At 40.8% G+C, this 15,599-nt stretch overlaps 1 protein-coding gene across 4 annotated transcripts in view; it reads right to left on the bottom strand.

The window, feature by feature from the left end:
• ZBTB24 (zinc finger and BTB domain containing 24) overlaps positions 1 to 14,631 on the bottom strand; it is a 31,672-nt gene extending 17,041 nt beyond the window's left edge. Inside the window, exons 1-2 of one of the 4 annotated variants that reach the window (XM_063443521.1) lie at positions 14,551 to 14,631; positions 10,052 to 10,987 (exon numbers count right to left, since the gene is read on the bottom strand). In XM_063443521.1, coding sequence (XP_063299591.1) covers positions 10,052 to 10,961 — 910 coding nt within the window. In that variant the 5' untranslated portion in view covers positions 10,962 to 10,987; positions 14,551 to 14,631. Of the gene's footprint in view, positions 1 to 10,051; positions 10,988 to 13,562; positions 13,850 to 14,327; positions 14,448 to 14,550 lie in introns of those variants that run through there. The other 3 variants (XM_063443524.1, XM_063443522.1, XM_063443520.1) reach the window with 3 other exon arrangements.
• Positions 14,632 to 15,599: the final 968 nt, after the last annotated feature.

Below are 15,599 nucleotides of genomic sequence, written 5' to 3'. Positions count from 1 at the left end.
ATCCTAAGCACCTTCATGTAGGTGGTGGTGGGACACCATCCCTGGGAGACATGCTTAGGGGCTCAATGTCAGAGGCTGTCATAGTATCACTGTCTGTGAGAGTGCCACTGTCTGAGTTTGCAAGAATGACGTATGCCTCCACCGTATAATAGCATTTTAAATGAATTCACTTACCTGCCTAATACCCACTACCTCACCTCCACCCACAGAAAACCGTACAATCAACCCAAAATGTTTAAATTAAATGACTAATCGCAGATCAAACAGCTGCGACCAGGACTAAAAGGTTTATTTTTAAATATTTCTAATAGAAATAACAGGATGTCATCTTGATCAGAGAGTGCTCTGATCACTGATACAGTACAGATACAGAGCAGCGATCAGACAGCAGGGAAGCTTACAAAAAAAAAAACCCACTGCTGTAACTGACAAAAAGGGTTAAAAAAAAGAAAAATCTTTACCCTAAAATAAAGTATTTATAGAACCAACATACTAAACGCCCTAATCAGGCTGATCACAGGGTCTGATTAGTTCATACGAGTAAATAAAAAAACATTTTTTAAAAAAAATTCAATTAAATCACTCCCTACACACACTTTTAAAACAGTTTTTACAGTAAGTGTCAATGATCTCTCTGCCTCTCACCTCAAAGTGAGGAAACAGAGGAGAAAAGCACAATGTCTCGACCAATGTTAGAATTCATTGGCTGAGACATTGCAACAGTGATTATGGTGACAGGCTGCCACTGCGATCACGACTCGGATCGGCTGGTTTGGCTGCAGGAGTACTGCCTGGGTTGCCAGGCAGGCTCCCCAATCTGATTCTGAATGCTAGGTAAGAAGGTAGGCTGGAGGGAGGGCCACATTATTAAGGCATGCTATGCTGCCCTAATGGCATAAAATCCTTATTGTAGGACAGCGTAGCACACAAACGCTGCAATGAGGTTAAAAAACCTCTACATTCAAACATCCAGACAGTGAACATGAAAAAAAACAAAAAAAAATAATATATATACACATACATACACACACACACACACACCAGGTCTCATAATTTCTACTTGCCCACTTGCTGCTGGCGAGTGAGAATTCATGAGCCCTAGGCAATAAGGCACAATATAAAAGGGTGACGGTGAAGCGCTAATACATATAATTTGTGATATACAGTGCGGAATGTATAGCAATACCTCTACCTTGGAATATTTTATACAGGTGTCCTAATGGAGGTATGCTGTACCTTAAAAACAAAAGGCAAAATAACCACACATAGTGTATACCATTAATATAAATACGTGGTATATAAAAGATATGGGGAATATGCCCACTCACACTTTCAGGAGCTAACGATTATAGCTCACTGTGATCGCCTGTAGGGTCTGTAAAGGCGACCCTATCCCTTCTTGGCAGTCGTTCCTTAGTCGCTTGTTTCTCTAAAATAAAACACAGACATCTATGGTGCAGTATTGTAGGTTCCAGTGGTGGTATAAAACAAATGAAATTTGTACTTACAAACCCAGAGCCTTCCACATCGGCTCTGGTCTGAGGGTGTATGTAGTTAAGGACTACAAGCCTTCTTTGTAAAAATAGCAGGAGATGCCACAAGTGGTATGAAAAGTAATACCGTATATACTCGAGTATAAGCCGAATTTTTCAGCCCATTTTTTGGGCTGAAAAACCCCAACTCGGCTTATACTCGAGTCAGAGTCTGTATTATGGCAATTTGCATTGCCATAATACAGACTGGGGGGAGAGGGGGGCTGGCAGAGCTGTACTTACCTGTTCTGCAGCTCCTGTCAGCTCTCTCCTCCTCCGCGCCGTCCGGTCAGCACCTCGGTCAGCTCCCAGTGTAAATCTCGCGAGAGCCGCGGCTCTCGCGAGATTTACACTGGGAGCTGACAGAAGAGCTGACCGGACGGCGCAGAGGAGGAGAGAGCTGACAGGAGCTGCAGGACAGGTAAGTACAGCTCTGCCAGCCCCCCTCTCCCCCCCACTGAACTGCCACTGGACCACCAGGGAAGGAGCCCCCCTCCCTGCCATATATCAAGCAGGGAGGGGGGACGAAAAAAAATAAATATATAAATAAAATAAAAAAAAATAATAATAAAAAAAAAAAATTAATAACAAAAAAAAGGGGGATAAGGACCACTATGGGAGGGAGGGGGGTATAAGGACCACTATGGGAGGGAGGGAGGGAGGGGGGTATAAGGACCACTATGGGAGGGAGGGGGGTATAAGGACCACTATGGGAGGGAGGGGGGGGGGATAAGGACCACTATGGGAGGGTGGTGGGGGGGATAAGGACCACTATTGGAGGGAGGGGGGTATAAGGACCACTATGGGAGGGAGGGGGGGGGGATAAGGACCACTATGGGAGGGAGGGGGGTATAAGGACCACTATGGGAGGGGGTGGGATAAGGACCACTATGGGAGGGAGGGGGGTATAAGGACCACTATGGGAGGGAGGGAGGGGGGGGGGTATATGGACCACTATGGGAGGGAGGGGGGGTATATGGACCACTATGGGAGGGATGGGGGGGGGTAAGGAACATTATGGGAGGGAGAAGGGGGATAAGGGCCACTATGAGAGGGAGGGGGTGGGATAAGGACCACTATGGGAGGGGAGGGGGAAGTAAGGACCACTAGGGGAGGGGAGGGGGAAGTAAGGACCACTAGGGGAGGGGAGGGTAAGGACCACTAGGGGAGGGGAGGGTAAGGACCACTAGGGGAGGGGAGGGTAAGGACCACTAGGGGAGGGGAGGGTAAGGACCACTAGGGGAGGGGAGGGTAAGGACCACTAGGGGAGGGGAGGGTAAGGACCACTAGGGGAGGGGTGAGTCAGGACCACTGGGGGGGGGTGAAGGAACACGGGGGTGGGGAGGTAAGGACCACTGAGGGAGGAGGAGGGGAAGTCAGGACATATGGGGGGGGGAGGGGGCGGCAAAATTTTTTTTGCCTACGGCGGCAAATATCCTTGCACCGGCCCTGCACACACTGCATTCACACACTGCATTCATACACACACACACTGCATTCATGCACACACGCTGCACTCATGCACACACGCTGCACTCATACACACACGCTGCACTCATACACACACGCTGCACTCATACACACACACATACGCACACACTGCATTCATTATACACACACTGTAAATAAATATTCAATTAATATATTTTTTTTAGGATCTAATTTTATTTAGAAATTTACCAGTAGCTGCTGCATTTCCCACCCTAGTCTTATACTCGAGTCAATAAGTTTTCCCAGTTTTTTTGGATAAAATTAGGGGCCTCGGCTTATATTCGGGTCGGCTTATACTCGAGTATATACGGTAAGTAATTTATTGTATCACATGAATAAAAAAGAATAATAATATAAAATATATCTATACATAAAATACCACTCGTGGGTTAAAAAGTCCAATGTATGAGTCTCTTTTCTCACAAGGTCCCCAGGACGCGTTTCGCCGATCTGGCTTCTTCAACTGGTGTTTTGGAGAAAAAAATCTTTGTTCCTTCCTTGGACCGGCTCCTGCTATAAATACCTCTTCTTGGTTGCTGTAATTAATTTCCGGCTTGTTGAATCGCGGGCGTTCACCATGGGAACGGTGACGCCCTGCGTTCCAAGCCTCGCTTTCAGTTCGTTTCCTAATCCATTTGTTACTTCCGGTTTCCGTCTGTGTGCCGATACGTCATCATTCTGCGCTCGGCACTTGCGGTCTCTGTGTATGTCGGTAGGCATGGCAACGGGAAAATCGATACACATAATACATGATTACTTTCTCGTATTTAAACTCAATTTTGTAGAAAAGAAAATCCTTTGAATACAAGACCTATCTATCTCTTCTCACTTACATATATTCACTTTAAACTTCTATGTTATCTCTATATATTGCACATTAGTGTTGGAAAGGATTAGAGTTTCTTCTAGGGAGTGGTCTCCCACTTTAGGAATCTATTCCAACATTTTTATGTATAGTATATTATAACACTTACTTCAATTCTGTTGCAACATTTCTATGTATAATAAAAAAAATTAAGAAGATATGTATTACAAATCCTACTTAAAATAAACAAATCATAGTAAAACCATTCTCTACACATTCAGTGGTGTTGGTATCTTTAGTAAAATAGTAAAACCATTCTCTACACATTCAGTGGTGTTGGTGACAAAAGAAAACGGAAGGTGATTTGACAAGTTTTCCATAGAGACTATAAGCAAAATAGGAGGGAGAAATAAAATTTACATACTCATTTAAAGACCTATCATCCTAAAATACTTTAAAAAATGGCACATTTCAAAGTCTGCGTTGAGACCATAGGGGATTAAAGTATTTAGTTTAAAAATCCATTCCATTTCATTTCGGCTCATCTTTGTATTAAAATCCCCTCCTCTCCAATCCCTTTCTAGTTTTTTTTATACCTAAAAACTTGGAGTTCTTTGTTTCACAATTATGATATCTTTTATAGTGAGCGGACACACTGTGGTTCTCAAAGCCCTTAGTAATGTTTCTACCATGCTCTTCTATACGGATATGTAATGCCCTTGTGGTTTTCCCAATATAGTATAATCCACAAGGACATATCATTAAATAAATAAATATTAAATCATTAAATAAATTAAATTATTAGAGTAGCAGGTTACAGGAAACAGAGATAGCGAATTGGACAGAACCCCAAGTAACAAGACATAAAATAGAATATAACAACAATGGGGAGCATTTGGAAAAACTACTACAAAAAGAGCTAAAAATAAAATGGGAGATAGCCACATTAGAGAAATATCTAAAAGAAGGCATCACTCCCAGAGGCCTGAGATATTTCAAAACCCCTACATTTGACAAAGATGTCACAAGCTTCATGGAGGAATGGAATTCTATGTTCTATGTTAGAGAATTTTTCTATAACCTCCATGAACTTGATAGTAAAAAGGAGAAAGGAATATCTAAAAGAACTAGATTTAGAAATTAGTAAAAACCAAAACGCCATTTTGAATACATTAAATCAAGAACAATTTGACCAAATGACACAAGATATAAAAGGAAATTTGGACAAATTAGAAAAAGAGGTAATAGAGGTAAAGAAGAGCAAATACCTTAGGGATATCAAAGATTATAAGACCAAACAAGTTAGAACATTTTCTAAATACAATGTACAAAATAAAGAAGTAGAAAATAAAGAAGCCCGGGAAAATCAACCAAAATATCAGAAACCTCAATATAGAGAGGACACACAGAATAAGATCTATCCGAAATATAGAGAATATAGACCCTATAGATATAGAAACGACCAGGACCAACAGCCCTGGAATAATAGGGTTAATACCAGACCGAGAGCACAACATACATACAATAGAGATAGATACGGTTACAACATAAAATACCAGGTAAAGGAATATAACGATAGGAAGCGGGTACATGAAGAAGCCCCTAGAGAGAGGAGAAGACCTACATATGAAGAAACACAACAAGAAGAATACAGAAAAAGATATAGACATGAAGGAGCAAGACCAAAAGAAGGGATAAGAACCAGAGGAGAAATGAGGGAGAGCTCGAATCTGAGGCCCACCATCCACCAACAAAAGAAAGAGGAATCAGTACAAATCAGCAATAGATTCCAAGTTTTGGAAGACTTTGAAGAACAGGATTTTTGGAGGAACAAAGGAAAGGGAAGGTACAAGAGAGAAGAAATCCAAGAAAATACAACACCTTACAAAAGAAGAAGGAATTCAAGCCTAGAGGTACAAGAGGAAGAAAACACGCCAAAGAAAGAAAGACGAGAGAGGATACAGAGGATCTAACCCTCCTTAAAGGCATTTTTAATTTAAGTCAAAAAACACTTACAGAATCTCACAAAAAAGTTTTAATGAAGGGACTAAAATTCGCCCCTAATAAACCTCTTAACCAGTTTGACTTCTATGTAGACTTGAATAAATTCAAGAGAAATATATGCCTAAAGAAATATTTTACAAAAAATCCTATAGAATCACAATATAATCAAGAGGAAGAAGCAAGGTATACTAAATTAAAAGATAAATCCTTATTCTTTCCAAAACACATGGTCTCTGATAAAATGACTACCTTTGAGACCATGGTTGTGACGGAAATAAGGAAATTAGAAAAGGGGAATAATTTTAATCAAAATCTAACACTTCAAGAGAAAAAAGCTCTGAAAGATCTTAAAATGGATACCAATCTTATCATCAAACCAGCCGACAAAGGGGGGGGGGGATAGTTTTAATGTCAAAAGATTTTTACTGCAAAGAAGCAGAGAGGATTTTAGGAGACGAACATACGTATAAGAAGTTAAATTCGAATCCTAGTAATGATATGAATGAAGTCTTTTTAAATTTTTTAAATAAAGGTCTAGAACAAAATATACTGAATGAAAAAGAGTATAATTTCCTTAATATTAAATACCCTAAAATACCTGTATTTTACTTCCTCCCTAAAGTCCACAAGGATACCCTCAACCCCCCAGGGAGACCGATAGTGGCAGGGATAGACTCAATTTCTAGCAGATTATCCCATTATGTGGACATACATCTACAACCCCTAGTGAAAAAAACTACCTCACACATAAAGGACACAATAGCGGTTTTAAACTTTTTTAAAAATTGCAATTGGAATCCTAAGTGTTTTTTAGTTACGAGCGATGTTTCTGCTCTCTACAGCAATATCCCACACGAGTATGGATGCAATGCAGTGAAATATTTCCTTAACAACTTTTCAGCTATGACCGAGACAAAAATAGACTTTATTATGGAAGGTATAGAAATCATCCTCAAAAATAATTTCTTTTGGTATGGGGATGAATTTTTTTTGCAGGTTAATGGGACGGCCATGGGGACCAAGTTCGCCCCCAGCTATGCTAATCTATTCATGGCCCATTGGGAAAACGTTTTTGTATATGGCCCACATAGCTGGAGGCAGAACTTGGTCACCTATGGCCGTTACATCGACGATATTTTTTTCATCTGGGAAGGAGAGGAGGAGGATCTGATCCAATTTCTGGAACACCTTAATAGCAATACATGGGGGATAAAACTCACAAGCAACTGGAGTAAGTCCCAAGTAATTTTTTTGGATCTGGAAATATACATAGAAGAAAATGAGATCAAAACCAAGAACTACTTCAAAGTAGTAGAAGCTAACAGCTACATAGGGAGGGAAAGTTGCCATTTCTCTCCGTGGCTGGAGAATGCCCCTAGAGGACAATTCCTCCGTATACGCCGAAACTGTACTGACCTCTCAACCTTTGAAGAGCAATCCGATAGAATAAAACAGGACTTTGTGGAGAAGGGTTATGAGGAACTCAAACTAGAAACCACTAGAAAAGAAGTGGAGGGAATAGAAAGAGAAGGCCTTTTGAAATATAAAGAGAAAAAAGAGAATGAGTTAAAAGAAATACCCTTTATATGTAATTATAGCACAGATAACTATAAAGTTAGAAAGATAGTCTCAAAGTTTTGGCCCATCCTTCTGCAAGACCCAACAGTAAAAGAATTTCTCCCAGAAAAACCACATTTTATCCACAGAGGAGTTAACAATCTCCGTAGCACCTTGACATCCAGTTTTATAAAAGAAAAAAAGATCAATAGAACATTCTTAGACACGGAAAAAGGTTTTTATGGGTGTGGGAGCTGTTTAGCATGCAGGAGGACAACAAATAAAAAAAGACACATAAAAAGTTTTAATAACAAGGACGGAACAGAATACCAAATAAAAGACCTTTTAACCTGCTACTCTAATAATTTAATTTATTTAATGATATGTCCTTGTGGATTATACTATATTGGGAAAACCACAAGGGCATTACATATCCGTATAGAAGAGCATGGTAGAAACATTACTAAGGGCTTTGAGAACCACAGTGTGTCCGCTGACTATAAAAGATATCATAATTGTGAAACAAAGAACTCCAAGTTTTTAGGTATAAAAAAACTAGAAAGGGATTGGAGAGGAGGGGATTTTAATACAAAGATGAGCCGAAATGAAATGGAATGGATTTTTAAACTAAATACTTTAATCCCCCATGGTCTTAACGCAGACTTTGAAATGTGCCATTTTTTAAAGTAAAGATTTTAGGATGATAGGTCTTTAAATGAGTATGTAAATTTTATTTCTCCCTCCTATTTTGCTTATAGTCTCTATGGAAAACTTGTCAAATCACCTTCCGTTTTCTTTTGTCACCAACACCACTGAGTGTGTAGAGAATGGTTTTACTATTTTACTAAAGATACCAACACCACTGAATGTGTAGAGAATGGTTTTACTATGATTTGTTTATTTTAAGTAGGATTTGTAATACATATCTTCTTAATTTTTTTTATTATACATAGAAATGTTGCAACAGAATTGAAGTAAGTGTTATAATATACTATACATAAAAATGTTGGAATAGATTCCTAAAGTGGGAGACCACTCCCTAGAAGAAACTCTAATCCTTTCCAACACTAATGTGCAATATATAGAGATAACATAGAAGTTTAAAGTGAATATATGTAAGTGAGAAGAGAGATAGATAGGTCTTGTATTCAAAGGATTTTCTTTTCTACAAAATTGAGTTTAAATACGAGAAAGTAATCATGTATTATGTGTATCGATTTTCCCGTTGCCATGCCTACCGACATACACAGAGACCGCAAGTGCCGAGCGCAGAATGATGACGTATCGGCACACAGACGGAAACCGGAAGTAACAAATGGATTAGGAAACGAACTGAAAGCGAGGCTTGGAACGCAGGGCGTCACCGTTCCCATGGTGAACGCCCGCGATTCAACAAGCCGGAAATTAATTACAGCAACCAAGAAGAGGTATTTATAGCAGGAGCCGGTCCAAGGAAGGAACAAAGATTTTTTCTCCAAAACACCAGTTGAAGAAGCCAGATCGGCGAAACGCGTCCTGGGGACCTTGTGAGAAAAGAGACTCATACATTGGACTTTTTAACCCACGAGTGGTATTTTATGTATAGATATATTTTATATTATTATTCTTTTTTATTCATGTGATACAATAAATTACTTATTACTTTTCATACCACTTGTGGCATCTCCTGCTATTTTTACAAAGAAGGCTTGTAGTCCTTAACTACATACACCCTCAGACCAGAGCCGATGTGGAAGGCTCTGGGTTTGTAAGTACAAATTTCATTTGTTTTATACCACCACTGGAACCTACAATACTGCACCATAGATGTCTGTGTTTTAATTTAGAGAAACAAGCGACTAAGGAACGACTGCCAAGAAGGGATAGGGTCGCCTTTACAGACCCTACAGGCGATCACAGTGAGCTATAATCGTTAGCTCCTGAAAGTGTGAGTGGGCATATTCCCCCTATCTTTTATATACCACGTATTTATATTAATGGTATACACTATGTGTGGTTATTTTGCCTTTTGTTTTTAAGGTACAGCATACCTCCATTAGGACACCTGTATAAAATATTCCAAGGTAGAGGTATTGCTATACATTCCGCACTGTATATCACAAATTATATGTATTAGCGCTTCACCGTCACCCTTTTATACTTTGTCTTAAGATAAGTTTTTGGTGTTATAGCAGCTATATTTTGCGGTGTTATACAACAATTATCCACCCTTCCAAAAAATAGCACCAGTACACTCCCATTTCTGAATAAGGCACAATATGCAAATTTAAGAGTGATGTCGCAGCTGAACCCTCCTCTTCAGCAGTTAGCTATGAGAGGAACAAATATACAGATGGTAGAATTTATGGCAACTCCCATAACATACACATTGATACGTCCCCAATGAATGCTCTTGCAATCACACACAAATTGAAAAGAACAAATCACAACAAATTGAAAATGAAATTGCAAAATTTTGTAAAAAAAACTGCCAGCTTGGCAATAGTCACAGATGGCTTGTTACAATCCTATTTTTTTTTTAGCGAATAAACTCCATTAAATCATATAATTGACAGCCAATATGAATGTGATTTATAAATGGTTCTATGATTTCATTAGATACCCAACAAGTTAAAATGGCATTTCATTTTACTATGGTCAAGGATATTGTGTATTTTCCTACCTGTATGAGTCCTCCTGTGGACTGCTAAGAAGTGATTATATTTAAATACTTTCCCGCAGTCCTTGCAGGGAGCCCCTGAGCTTAGTGGTTTTCTTTTCCCTCCTTCTTGCTTTGTTAATTCACCTTTTTCTGTATCTTCTGCAAGTTTGTAATCACGCAACTTGACAGACCTCTGAAGCGTGCGCATACTGTGCCTTTTCACAGACTCTGGGTTTGTGGACCCCGTCGAGCCAGTTTCTTTTGCAGCACAAGTCAGATCGGACTCTGGCTTATTTAATGAGTCTCCATTGGGAATATTTTCGATCGGCTCTTTTTCTTCTGAGGTTTGATCTTTCTGCACCTTGCCCTTTAAAACCTTCAGGGCAGGATTAACAACCAGACTTCCCAACTCCTGAACATTTATGTATTTCTTTGGTCTTCCTCGCTTGCGTTTCGGTAATCCGCATACGCTTGCACCTGAGACAGATGGGAGTGATGCTTCCGAATGCGGTTTTGTAGGCTTGTGGACCTCTTTATAGTCTGTATAAGCCTTTACTAAATCATCTACTTTCAGTACCTGTGCAGTCGACACGATTTGTGGCAAATTCTTTTCGCTAACCTGGACATTTCCAGTGTAGACAAACTGCAGTAATGCTCCAAAGATCTCGGCAACCATTCCTTCCATCACATAGATAGACTGGCTGACATTTCCTTCATCAGCAAACATCATGGAAAAATACTCACTGCTGGCTGCAAGGAGAGCCTTGTGTGCCCGGAAGTGCACATTGTCCACTATTAGAGTGATATCACAGAGAAAGTTATTTTTCCTCTGTTCCTCCAGGCTGGTGAACACAGTATCTCTGTGCGCTCTAGAGTGGATGCTGACCTGTGGTTCTTTTTCTGGCTGCAAGTCAGGCATTGCTTCTGTCATTTTTAATGAGGGAAAATAGCACAAGTCTGCAAAAGCAAAAAGAAAACTAAATAAAATCTGAAACTTTTCTGAAGCCATTTCAATATAAACATAATTTGAACAAGTTTACATGTACTCCTGGTGTTTAAAGTAATAGTAAAAAGAAAATATAGAAATGCATTAAAATGTCACCCATTACTATAACACAACTTTTATGCATTTTGATCTAAATAATTAGCTTTTTTGAGGAAAGAAAATGTTTTGCACATCTCAGCCTTGCTTCCTCTGCCCCATATCTAAAATACGTTCTTCTTGAAGGTAAACACAGATTCATAAGCTGAACTTGTCTAAACTTTCTTTCTGCATTGGCCCTCCTCATTCCCTTTCCTTATCACAAAACCCTCCTCATTTATATAACTTGTTCAAATAGTATGAAGTTTATGGGCAATCAGGAGCATGAAGTCAGCTTAGCATTAACTGCTTTCGTATCCTGTTTATTTAATAATACACCATTCTCTTGGAAAATGAACCAGAGCACCAACAATGACACCATAGGTAAGGAGTAGACAACGTTTGGCACTCCACATGTTGTGGACCAGTGTTTCTCAACCTTTTACGCCGAAGTACCCCTGCAAATCTAAAACAAATGTAAAAATTCCTAAGTACCCATCCCTCGAGAAATTTCTATTGATTTAAATGACAAATGAAATGTGAAGACACATTTAATTTAAGCCCATATCAGAGAAAAACCCTGATTCAATGTAGTAAAGAATATTTTTAAAATAAATATGATAATGTGAATATTGTGTATGTAGAGAGAATTGTATGAACTAATAATGTGAAGTGTAAAAGTCACAAAATTAAAATATGACACATATAATAGTTACATATAGAGGACACTGACTTGACACACTGACAAACACACGTTGACAGACACTCACAGATTTGACACTTACAAACACTCACTGGCTTGACATACACTGACAGACAGAATCACACACACATTCACATTCTCTCACTCACACAATTGATTATTTTTATTTAAAGGAACACTATAGTGTCAGGAATAGAAGCATGTATTCCTGACACTATAGTTCTAATAGCAATCTTTAGACCCCCCTGTCAGAATAGTAAAAGGTGAGTTTACTCACCTTTCTTCCAGCACCAACTGTCACACACACAATCTCTCAAAAATGTATTTTTATTTTAATTCACCCAGCCTCCATACCTTTGGGAGAGCTGGAGTGAGTCCTTTCCCTGGGGCCCAGTGTGGCTGCCGAAATCGTCAAGCTCTAATTCCTCTGCACTCTTGCACACCGTTTAGTGATGCCTAGGCCGGAGTGATGTCAAAATCTGGCTCCTGACATTACAGCAGGACACGTGACGGTGCAGAGCAAGAAGAGCCAGAAGATTTCGGCTTGCCCCCCTTGGCTACACAACCCCTCAGCTGACTGGCTTCATTCTCCCTCGCCACTGAAAGGGCTGACAAATCCCTGATTTGTCGAACCCTGAATCAATGCATCTCTATGAGGAACATTCAGCACCTCCATGTACAGCATGGAGACTCTGAACATCAGAGCTGCACACAGTGCAGTACTGACCCAGGAAGCACCTCTAGTGGCCATCTGAGGTGTTCCTAGGCAGTAATGTAAACACTGCTTTTTCTTTGTAGTTGTTCTGGTGACTATAATGTCATTTTAAGTCCACACCACACAACCTTCCTACCTTTGGGGGCCGCTGAAGTGGTCCAGAAGAGATCCTTTTCCTGGGTATCCAATAAGGACCGTGTAATCTATGAAATCTTCTAGCACTGCTCTCTCACATGCTGTGTAGTGATGCGGAGGTTGCAGAGATGTCATAACCTGGATTCCGGGATCATCGCAGGGAGCAGTGCGGGAAGAGTATGGATATTACAGCTCCCTTGCCACCACTGCCTCCATTCTCCCCCTGCGTGCTGCCTTCTGAGGGACGCTAAGGTATGCATACCACGGGTTGAGAAACTAAATTGTGGACTACATGTCCCATAATGTTCTTACAGCCTAAATGATGGCAAAGCATCAGGGGAGATGCAGTCCACAACATATGGAGTGCTGAAAGTTGCTATCGCTGCCATAAGTGATTAATTATACCACATCTTCCCATTAGAATAAGCAGGCAGAGGACAAAAACACTGCAGTCAGGGCTAAAGTCTCATGCACCATAACCATGAGCTGCAGTGTGTTTAGTGCACAGAGTGCACCTTTAAAAGTGCAGAGGAGTCTAAACTACACCCATACTCTGGAGAGGCAGCTGCACACATGTTCACAGCACAAAGTTCTATTCATTGAACTGCAAATGTAGATGCATATGGGTGCTTTTCGTTTATTTAGCAATTTCACTCATTTATTGTCATAAGTCGAACTTAGAGATAAACTACTAAACCCATAAAAGGTAGTTTTGAACAATGCAGCATAACCCACCACACAAAAAAACAAAACTGCATGCATTCCCACCACACACACATCACAGATAGTCCGCATGCATCTCCACAATGCAGCATTAATATACACAAATATTAAAAGAGCACTCCAAGTACTATAACCACTAAAACCTGCTGCAGGTTGGAATGGCTGAGCAACATACCTGGAGTCAGCTGGGTGGCATCTACCTTCTTAGCTGCCAAATGCTCCTGCGCTGCTGTAAGCTTGGCAGTACGCGAAGGCGCTCATTGGCTGGAAGCGTACGCAGGGCTTAGTGGAGCTAACGGAAACTCCTTGTTTCATTACACCAACACATCACAGGCGATCAAAATACTCAAAGACTGGGAAAAGGCTGCCTACCCCCACACATAATATACCGAACATTATTCACTAAAGTGAGAATTCAGAGTGAATTTCAAATTTAAGGACAAAATCTACACACTGGAAACAATCTCTACGACAGCTCTGCTTTCATTTCAGCTACACGGACCTTAAATGTGAAATTCACTTTGACTTCTCAAGTTATTAAAACAGCCCTGAGAACCTGCACTTCACATTAAGCCGGTAAGAAATAACTGATCCCGAAAACATCGACCACAACAACTTCAGTATCACGGGCGATAGTACATGGCAAACTCTTTGAGGATTATTGACTCAAGTGAGAATTTAAAGTGAATTTCAAATTTAAGGCCATTTCGGCCGGATTGGAAGCAGAGAGGTGTTTGAGACTGTATCAGGCTATTCCGACTTGGCATTGGGAATTCCCCTTGAATTCTCAGTTTAGTGACTCGCCCTGTCTATGGGATATTAATGTGTGGCAGTCTGGGACTTGTTCTGGCTATATGGCTATAGTATCTCATGGTAGAACATGGTTAATGCTGTATCCCGGGGCAGACGCAGCAAGCTCCCTCCTGCCCGGGTTACTCACAGGTCAATGCGGGCAGCTCCGCAGTCTCTCGGCTTTTATAGCCGTCACGCTCACTCACCTGCGACACGCGCATCTGACGTCAGACCATGGACCAGGCTCGGTGACAAGCAAGCGCGCGCACGGTCTCGCCCTCAGCTGCCGTTTCTTTTTTTTTTTTTTAAATCTATTTTTCAATTTTCAAACTTTACTGATTTACAAGAATCGGTTTCTTTAAAAGACATACCGGTGTGCTATCATTTACGATTTGGAGGAGGGGAAAATCCTCACAGCTTCCGGCTGTATAATGTGACGTCACCTACAACGATTACGGAGTCCTACGGGGACCAAAATGTCTGTGAATGCGTTCTGTAAGCAGAGAAGGAAGTTGGCCCCGTGTATGGTGTTATTAGAGCGGGGAATGAGCTCACCCTGGAATTGTGCCCGGGGAGCGCCCCCATGCGGCAAGGAGGGTATAATGCCTGGTTGATTAGCAGGCTTTAACGGCGGAAACTTGGGTTTTTATGTGGAAGTTGATGGCAGGTTCTGCAGTGTATGGTCTCCACAGTGCCCTCCTCTTCTGGCTGGATAAAGCTGACCCTGTGTATACAAAACAAGCAATGTACCTGCCTGGAAACATTAGGTGTATGTAATAGATCTGCCCCCTCTCCAGCTAGGATAAAGCTTCCCCTATGTATATAAAACAATTAGTGTCCCCCTCTCCTGGCGGGATAAAGCTTCCCCTATGTATATAAAACAATTAGTGTCCCCCTCTCCTGGCGGGATAAAGCTTCCTCTATGTATAGTATGAGAATTGGTAGCCCCCACAATAGTTAGATTGTGGTGAGGTGGGATCAGATAAGCATAAGGGCATCACAGGAGACGGCAGTCAGTGTTGGAGCCCCAACGCGCGTTTTGCCGGACTGCGGCTCATCAGCCCGTATGCCTAACTTAATACTAGCTCCAGACATCTACGGACTTAGCCTGATAATTGGCATCCCGGTTTTCATGGGAACGGCATACGGATCGCAGTTTTTATAGAGTCAGTCAGCGAGATATCTTCTGTATTATAGACAGGTGCCATCGAAGGCACAGATTAGGGATTGTCTAGCCCAGTGGTAGTCAACCTTTTTCTTCCTACCGCCCACTAATGCATCTTTCTTGATGGAAAAATTTCCTTACCGCCCACCAGTTTTCGCGCAAGTGCAGAATAATTTTTAGAAATGAGGGGATTTAAAAAAAAATAAATGTACGTACATTTATCTTTTTATTTCTACTTAATGCATGTTTATAATG

This window comes from Pelobates fuscus, chromosome 2 (assembly GCF_036172605.1).
Source record: "Pelobates fuscus isolate aPelFus1 chromosome 2, aPelFus1.pri, whole genome shotgun sequence".
NCBI classification, from domain to species: domain Eukaryota; kingdom Metazoa; phylum Chordata; class Amphibia; order Anura; family Pelobatidae; genus Pelobates; species Pelobates fuscus.
The sequence above is the reverse complement of the archived record's forward strand: the minus strand, read 5'-3'. Positions and strand labels throughout refer to the sequence as shown.